General features: G+C 41.2%; 1 protein-coding gene across 1 annotated transcript; it reads right to left on the bottom strand.

Moving 5' to 3' along the window:
• Positions 1–271: 271 nt before the first annotated feature.
• On the bottom strand, positions 272–9293 carry CAV2 (caveolin 2). Its single transcript, XM_056507981.1, has 3 exons — positions 8970–9293; positions 8662–8849; positions 272–1817 (listed from the first exon to the last, which is right to left on the bottom strand). Exons 1-3 carry the CDS (start codon positions 9120–9122, stop codon positions 1667–1669), a joined length of 492 nt encoding a protein of 163 aa, XP_056363956.1. The 5' UTR covers positions 9123–9293; the 3' UTR covers positions 272–1666.
• Between the last annotated feature and the right edge of the window lie 456 nt (positions 9294–9749).

Here is a 9749-nt window from a genome sequence, read left to right as displayed (position 1 = left end):
ATTTTTATTTTGAATGTTGCCAAAATTCTGCAGAGAGACCTACTTCAGAGAAAGCAATCACTCTGTATGGGCTTAATTGCACACAGAGATATGTAATTTTCTATAATAAATATGTTAAATATAGTTGATAATAGTGGAACTATATTGATACTCATCCATTTCTTTATCTCTCATATTTTGCAAGAACTGCATAGTATTGTATTCTGTTTGGCATTTTAAGAGTTTGTTGAAAAGCAGACAAATCTGAAAAGGAATGGAGCTGAAAATGGGAAACAGCTGACATGTTATCATTTTATTAGATACCTCTTGTTTGATAAGAAATATGACATATCACTTTAGAAAAGGACATTCTAAATCATACAAACATTTTACAATTGCAACTTACCATCTGTATTTAAATAAAACAGCAGCACAAGCCCACCAGAAGGCTAATGTAATTTTAATGTACCTCTGCACATTCTGTTATTCTGGTTTAAAAATTCATATTAGGTGCAGAAGAAAGAAGGGTCTTTTTCAGAGGTTAGGCTTTGAAATAGTAAATAAGCAACAGAGAGAGTCAAGTCAATAGGTTAGGAGAATTAGACAAGGATACTGAATACACTCGCCTTCTATAAGTGCTTGCTACCTAGTTAAAGTGCTAGCATAGTGTCTATTGCTTTAAATATCACAATGTTCACACCAATAATATACAGAAATAGGCAGGGTAGCATTTATTACACCCAACTTTTAATAAAAATCATTTCTCATAAACAGATATTTCCAAGTCTTTGGCATAATTGGGTATGAAAACACTTATAATCTTTGCTTTTACATAGAATCATATATAATTAATATATTAGAATTGCACAGCAACACTCAAAATCTACTTAATTTAGAAAAGGAAATTTTACTTATCTAAAGTAATTTTTGCAGCCTCACTCTTGCTGCTTATTAAGTTGGTTAGAATTCAAATACTAGAGAAACTATGCTTCATAAAAACCTGATCAACTGTCATTTACAAAGGTACAAAATATACAGCAAAGTTAATTTCTCATTAAATAAAATATACAGATTAGCTAATGTTATAGATCATTAGTTAACACCTTATTTTAAGGGATAAACTTCTAGGGAGCTTCCCCACCCCCCAATAAAGGAGAATTGCACAACAGTTCCTTTCCCTGTACGTTTATGCAATGAGTCACTCTCACTTTAACTGCTGATAACAGAGGACTGGGCTTATCATTCTGCATAGTGAAGCCAAAAATCATCCCTGGTGGAACTGCAGTAAAGTCAATGTGAAACCCTAGAGATCAGTTTTGTCTAAGGTATCACAGCCTATTCATTGATTTATTGGTAGTAATAACACCAATCATTATCACTGTGATGGCTTTTAATCCTCCATGAGAATTCTCCTGTACTCTCCTGAATTCAACCTACCATTAAAATAAAGTGTTGCCAATATACTCTAGGATCACTCTGTTGTTAAAATAGTGAGCTTGGAAAACCGCCTACTAATTCTTAAGTGGATCTCCCTGATAATAAATGAGTTTTAATAAAAATAGCATGTTCCCACTTAAACCAGCCATCGTAATTTAACAGTTTGGAATGAATGGTAAGTGCTTGTATGTTAGGTTAGCAAAGAAGTTTAACACCAGCTACACCTACAGCAGTGTGACCTCTCTGATGTTTACTCTTGGTCCAGGCGTATATTAACCATGGCAAAGCACCGGCCTAGGCTCTGAAAGAATGGCACAACGAAAACATCTGTCAGGCTCTTCCACACAGTCTGCACTGAAGGCAGGACCATGAGACAGGTTTTCACAAAAGGCACCACAGCCCTGGAAAAGAGAAAATAAAAGATTTGAAGATTGGTGCTGGTACAGCATGGGGAAATCAGGATAATGAAACACAAGTGTGATATCTTATGGAAGAAAAGTGGTTCTTTAACTTTTATAACTTTATAATATAAATATAAATATTTAAGCAAGTCGACTCTATTCTCTTGCAGTCATTCATCCATTTTGTTTGCTCAAGGCCTCACACCTACATATGTCTGTGGTCCTCTGGGCAGAATCATCTGCATGCAACATGAGAGTATAGACACCGGCTTTCTTTTCATTGTGTCTCTGTTTACTAACTGGCAGTTTCTTTACATGCCATTTAGAATTATGAGCTTTTGCTGTCTCTCCGTGCTTCTGGCAGGGCTGGTGTACATGATCTGCCATAGCCCTGCTGCCACCCACCATGGCTGAAGAGCAGTCACCTCCCAAGGACTCACTTGTGCTGTGGTCATATCTGAATGTGGGTCTTTAGGGGTTGACAGAAACACCATGTTCCCCAGTTTGAGTTACTGGAAACAGCATCCATTACAATCTGTTCTTGCTCTGCTGCCTCTTCTGGTGTTTCTCTTATCTGTCTCACAGGCACACACACACAAGTGCACAGGCACTCATGCACATCACACCATTGACATCTCATTCCTACCCATCCCTGTTTACAAGATGCTACAGTAAAACAGAAACAGGAAAGCAATATTCAGTTACATCAGACTATTACAATACAGGCACATACCACATCTTAGAAAAAATGGGCAAATCTGTGAAGTTCTTCATTCGTGAGAAATTAACATTCGAATATGGTCAGAACTTGTCAGGAGAAAAGATCTTTTTATTCACTCAGGGTGCTAGAAATACTAGAAAGTACTGTGCCATTCTCCTGAGCATTGGTAAGCATCTGGGGATTGCTCTCCATGTGTACCAATTCCAAAGCAATGTCATTTCTGGTGGCTTGAGCCAAGCATGCTAACGGTGGAGGGGAGCCAGAAGTGCACATATGGGCAGCTGAGGAGGCCCAGTGGATATGTGATAACTGACCACACTACTTTAAGTTATTCTCCTTCTTTAATCATTTACTGGCCTAAACCTCTGGTCATTTCACTGAGCTGTTTTTACTTGGCTGCAGACAAACTAAATGTATACACAAATAATAATGAAGTTCTACTACTTCAAGATTTTAATAAAATCCCTCTGCTATACTGAACATGTTTGCTTCGCAAATTAGGTAAAAGAAGCTATAGATTCTTTTGACAAAGATAATAAACTCTGTTCTACTTTACTGTTGCATTCAAAATTTAAGTTCCAAATCTTGAATTTGCATAATTCCACTTCAGAACTTTCACTGACTTTGACTGGAATGACATAAAATACCTAATATTTCATCATAAGTCTGAAAAAAAGATGCTATGTATTTACAATGCGTAATTCTCAGATTAACAAAGTAGAAAAAACCTAGCACGTTTTAAAAAAGTTGAAGGTTAGAAATGTACAGAATCAAAATTAATTACTTTCAGTGTTTATCTAACAGCTTTTGTTATACAGTGCAAGCCATATACTAGGACATCAATGCTCTACTCAAAGCTAGCCCAGATGGATTTAAACAAGAATAGTTTTTCTAAAACCTTCTCTTTTGTCTCTGCTGAAACACCCCATATAGGACTGTGAGCATTACTGGAATAATGTGCCTCCAGTTTTAAATGGAACCCTGTAAACTATGTGTTTATAACCACCTATAATATCACTGCACATAGAATAGATAATTTATAGAGTAAAAGATTAGGCCTTAACCTGTTAGAACACAGCTAATAAACAACAATATTGCAAAGGAAAAAAAATTGCTATTTTTCCAAGCAACACAGGGAAAGCACCAGAAATGGCTATTCTGTTTGTGCTGACTTCACCTCTTTTCCATTTCAGATAGTTTATAAAGACTGTGTAATTGCTCCTTTGCTATCATCTATAATTAATAATTTTTATAAAAATATAACGGAACTGGAGAGAAGCAGAAAAGACAACATTTCTTTTGGATCCTCTGTTTACAGGATCACATCACACAAAATACAAACTAAACAAATACTGCAGTATGTAGAAGATTCAAAGAAGGATGCAGAAGGCTGGAGAAGCAGTGATCATACTACTTGAAATTGCTGTAGAGGTCATTCACACAGTACTGAAACTCAACCTATTTTGATAATCTTAAACAAAATAAACAATAAAATGTTTTTGGCAATGCTTTATAATATTTTAGTACTTGTTATTTAATTTTTTTATTTATGGTAAATGCATACAAAATTCATAAAAGGACACAAGACATGATAGCAACCAAAGCTAATTAATGTAAATAACTTTAAATTTTAAAATAGAAGTCCATCTACTTATAGAACAATTACTCAAACATCCTCCCTCTGAGAAGAAAATCCTTCACACCAAAGAGAGTCATAAAAGGCATTTTCTAAGTTTTAAATTATGTGAGCATGTGTATACACATGTGTATTTACATGTGTACAAGTCTGCATCCTGTTCTGCACAGGTTATCTTATCTGACATTGTGGTATTTCCAGGTTATCAAAGAGTGTAATGTGCTTTCCATGGAGTGACCAGTCACACTTAAAAATGAATAACCAAATGCCATTAGAAGCCATGTATTTGTTTCTGTGACCTGACAAATATAATGTACCTTTGCTGTGGATTTATCCTGGTCTGCACTTTTGTTCACAGGCATAGTAACTACCTGCTTGAGTAATGTCTAACAGTAAAAAATTAAAGTAGCATATGCCAAGGATATCAACACCAATGCCATATTGGTACTACCAGTGTTACCATGTAGTACAGCACCAGGAAGAAAATGAAAGGTCTGTTGAATTTGTAATCAAAGCTGAAGACAGCTACCTATATGACTTCTCGTTGAATCTTCTATGTATGTATATTATAAAAAACCCTTCCTTTGACCAAGTGGAATGAATCATGTATTTGGGGAACTAAAAAGCAAAAATTACCCCATTTTCCCCCTCCTATCCCATTTTCTCTTTATTCTGTTCAAGGCATGACATCCACAAAATATACCCCTCAACATTTCTCACTTTTGCTCACGTTACTTTTTCTTCTTGATAAGCCCTGAAAGAACACTGTCAAGAGCCAAGCACCTCTTGGAAATGGCAGAGCACAGTTTAATTCCCAGTGATAATGATAACCAATTTTTCACAGACTTGGGCAACAATGATGGAGTAGTCAAGCACCATTAATTTAGATTCCAGCTTCAAAGTGAAGAATGTGAATAATCACACCTTCTCCTGTCATGTTTTTCAAAATGTAATCTCAGACATGTCTTAATACTATTTTTCAAATGCTCTAGGTTTCTCTGCTTAAATTACCTAATTCCATGTACTGCTTCATGATTGTGAATTAAAAGTCTTGTATAGCTCTACAATACAAGCGAGCACTGTGAAAAGATGGCTAAAAATTACCTGGCAGTTGCACAACTTCTTGTTGCATGCCAATAACTGTTGGGACAAGTGAGGCAAAGAATTCACCAAAGACTTTCATGACTCATACACAGAATTTGAAGTGCATTAAAAACAAATATTATGTATTCCAGGACCTGGGAAGACTGGAAAAGATAAAGCTACTGCAAAAGAAGCAAGGCAACATCCATGTACTTCCTTGTCCTAAACCAAGGAACATATACTAGACATCAAAGAAGAGGCATCAAGGTAGCACCACCAGATTATAAGCTAGGCCTTCCTAGCTGTAGAGTAATTAATTTCAATTTCAAGCAGTCTGTAGGGACATGGTTTTAGGGTTGAGTATGATAGCAGCATTTATGTAAATGAAGTTGTGGAATAAAAAAAGGTAAGAAGTAATGCATGTCCATATCTGCATTTCATGTCAGTCCCTGGTTTTAGCTGAGCACAGTGAATGGAAGCTCAAGCAGAGAAGTGCTTTAGCCAATGATGACTATAGAGCTGAGTGAGGCCATCTCAGATCTAAGACTCAAGTTATGGATCACTGATTCTTGGCGTAAATATGCAACATACCTGAATGCTAATGTTAAGTTTACAAATAAGCATACATGAAATTCATGTGTTAATTTCCGAGAGGTGGCAAACATGTGACTTGGAACAAGAATCAGTCACTGATCTACAAGAAATATAATGATTTTGCATGGGCCACCTGAAAAACCAGAGAAGTTCTGTTCATGTTCAAAACCCAATAACCTTAAGAGCTACAATCTGAGGACGTATTTAAAAGCTTGTTAATTTCACAGAAAGATGTTACAACTCAGTGTGGCTTGTATACTCTGTGGTGAGAATGAGAGTCATCAATAAAAGAAAAATGTTGAAGTTGACTTCCTTGAATGCACTTGTATGTAGATCACCAGCCTGCCCGCTGGCCCAGTTTCAGCCCATCAGTGTCTTTTACTAGAGAGTGTAAAACCAGATTCTGGCTCAACCAGCCAGTTTGGGAACACAATATGCTCCATCTTTATGGTTAAAAATGAAAATTAAGTGTATTACTATGCATTTCTTACTTAGCTTACTTTTTGCAGGTGAAAGACAACATTTACTATCAAGTGTGATGGGAAAAATTCACAGGGCACCCTTGAGTGTGAGAAATGCTGAGTTAGACTCATGTGGATTTTTAAGATGCTAACGAAACTGCAACAACATGTGTGACATCAACAAGCTTTCTGCTTGAGCACCTCCAGGAGTTGTTGAAACACTCTTGAATTTAGCCCCAGAAAAGGCTCCCTTATAACATATCAACATCATCACCTCACTGGTTTGGATGATAAAAGTGAAGCACAGAGACTGAGGGGCAGAATTCTGGGAGGGTTTGCCCCAGGGTCTTCCCACGACATTTACAGCTGAAGACAGGGTTATTATAATGGAATTCCCTTTCTTTCACATACAAAACAAGGAGTTGTTTTGTTGGCTTTTTTCAGACCCAATGGGCCTACAAGGGAACTAGCACCCTATGTTTAGGGCCTCTAAATGTGAACTGCTTTTGCACTACCCTCTCAAATGCAGAATCGTTGAACTCCTCACTTGCATGACAACTGGAACACAAAGAGGTGCAGAGATGCCAACTTAGTGTGTTCCACCTTTGTGTTGGAACAAATCCAGCTTGAGTTTGTGGGAATATGAGACAGTATTGCCTTTGGATGGTAGCACTGGATGGAGTCCAAGGAGATGCAGATAGCACTACTGAGTTACATGATTCTCTCACATCCATCCTGGGTGCAAGGAAAATCAAACCTAAAGATCAATTCTATGTTGAAAACGAACCTGGGCAAAGAAAATGGTCTGCTGGGAAAGCAAGTGAGTTCACAGAAAGTCAAGAGAAACTTTTCAAATTAAGTACTACATTCAGACCTATTTCACATGTACTGAGAACCCACAGTTCCTGAGATAGTCACTAGGGACTATGTGCATAAATAGTAACTGACCTCTGAGTCCTTGATCAGTGAAACTCTGTATCCAGTCTGTGAAACCCGGATACAAGATCCTCCAGAAGCACAAAAAAAGTACTACAGTTTTAGTAAATTTGGCATTGATTAATTTTTCCACAGGTATTTCACGACTGGAAACCAATATATACTCACCATACCCTTTTGCAGTCACATTGCACACTATGGCACAGTGACAGCTGACAGATCTAAAAATCCGGGCAACACTATGCCTATGCACTGTTGGTTAGTAACAATTTGGGAACAAGAGATGTAGCAAGTGGGAATCTCTAAACAGCACTGCAACTCCTTTGGATATTATGCAAATACTATGCTCCAAAATTCAAGTTAATCAGTTTTCAAAGTGGCTTGACAATGTCATGAAGGCAGGCTTCCATTGCACTTTCAAAAACTGAAATTTGCGCCCATGAGAGTGCCACTGCAGCTTCAGATAATCAATGTATTCCTAGGGTTTTGAGTTCACTTCCAGTTTCTGTATTCTGTTTTCCTTGATAAAAGGAAAAGGATTCAATGTTACGCAAGTCAAATTAGAATTTGCCCAAAACTCATGTATACGGAAAATCCTGGTTTGGAGAAATAATGTCAATAATCAGCATTCATCCCTTTCTCCACAGCCTTTTGAATTGTCAGCTCTTTCCTCAACCTCATTATTCTCCCTGCCTTTCTTCCTTCTCTACCATCAGATGATGGTCTCAAAGTACTATTTCTGATATTTGGTGAGTATATGATGCTTAAAGTACCCAGGTTTGGTGTGACTTGGATGGCCAGTGTATTTGCCTGTGAACTTGTGCCATGGGCAGAAGCAGCTTTCCTGAGCTCAGCAGGGTTTGCTGCTTAGGTGGAAGGGCTTTGGAGCATTGCATCTACAGACAGCTATGTACCAGATGCAAGGCACTGGCACTACATTTTATGGCAGCAACATAGAGCCAGCTGGGCCCTCAAAAACTTTCTTCAGTCTGTGAGGAAAAAAATGAAAGAGGTAACGGTACTAAGAAGTTAGTAATACCTTCAGGTGTTAGTAACACTTCTGCCTAGGTAATTAAGTTAAAATACACGTCTGAACAAATCCTGCACTCCAGTTTAAAAAAAAAAAAATTCAGTCACTATTGTCACTCCAGAAGCCAGCCAAGGCTGGAATGCATTGCTGTAGGTGCTGTCCAAGTGGGAATACAGGCACTCTGCCCCAAGGAGCTTATACAGTCATGACAGACGGCAGGGAACTGAATCACAGAGAAAACACTGTTTCCTCTTCTGTCCCTTTAGAAATAAAGCAGTTAACATTAGCTGGCCTGACTGCCGGTGTAAAGTCGGCGATCGGTGTTGGGCAGTGACCAATGCTAGAGCAGAGCCCAGGCACCGACGGACGCAGCACTCGCTTACCAGATGTGCAGGCAGCTGAGCGTGGCGAAGACGATCCCCAAAACCAGGGCCAGCGGAATGGCGAGGACCAGAGTCAGGACCTTGTAGATCACGTACTTGCTGAGCTCAAACAGAGCGTGGCTGCAGATCCAGACCTTGTCGAAGGAGTGGGTGAGCTCGGGCTCCGCGATCACATCCTCGAACCCCAGCTGGAACAAGAGGAGGCTCTACCGTCACGGGGAGCTGTGGCGCGGGCGGCCCGCCGGGACCCCTCGCCGAGCCCCGGCCCCGCCCGCCCCCGGCCCGGCCCGGCCCGGCCCGGCCCGCACCTGCAGGTGGGAGTTCAGCCCGCGCGGGTCGCGCTCCAGCTCGTCCTCCGCGCCCTTCTCCGCCTCCGACAGCGCGGGGCCGCCGCTCCGCGGGAAGTTGTCGTCGTCGTCCATGAAGATGCGGGTGTCCACTTTCTCCGTCTCCAGCCCCATGGCGCTGCCGCCGCTACGCGGCTCCGGCCCGGCCCTGCCCCGTCCGCCGGGCCCCGCCGGGCCGGGCCGGGGCGGAGCGGGCCCGCCGGGACACGCCCCGCGGGAGAGCCCTGCCGAGCCCCGGGAAACCGGCACGGGCTGGGGCGGGCTGTCCTGGCCTCGACAGCCGCTCGGTGGGCGCTCAGCGCTCTCTGTGGGCGCTCTGCCCTCCCTGTGGGCCCTCTGCCCTCCCGGGGCTGCCCCGCTCCCGGTTCCCGTCCCCCCGCGGTGCCCGGCTGTCACCGCGGCCCCGCGCCCGACCCGCCTCCCGTCAGCGTTTGTGGCATCGCAACAACGGCAGCAGGCACAAAAAGCGGAGGGGCCGTGCTCTGGGCCGTGTCTGTGCCCCTTTGTAGGGGAAACAGGGAAAGAAGGGGAGAGGAGAGGTGGGTCGCCACTGCCCACCGTGCCCGTCACCTGGCCTGTCACCCTCCAGCGGGATTTACTTGACTTGTGCTGCTTAAACTGCCTGTTTGCTGCAATAAAATACTGCATCTGCCATTACAAGTATTTTCATGCCTTCTTTGTCTTTTAGCTTCAGTCCATACTAATTATTTCCTCTATTTTATTTCAGAACTTGTTTTAAAC

The sequence above is a fragment of the Oenanthe melanoleuca genome, chromosome 1A (genome assembly GCF_029582105.1).
Source record: "Oenanthe melanoleuca isolate GR-GAL-2019-014 chromosome 1A, OMel1.0, whole genome shotgun sequence".
Classification (NCBI taxonomy): domain Eukaryota; kingdom Metazoa; phylum Chordata; class Aves; order Passeriformes; family Muscicapidae; genus Oenanthe; species Oenanthe melanoleuca.
The sequence above is the reverse complement of the archived record's forward strand: the minus strand, read 5'-3'. Positions and strand labels throughout refer to the sequence as shown.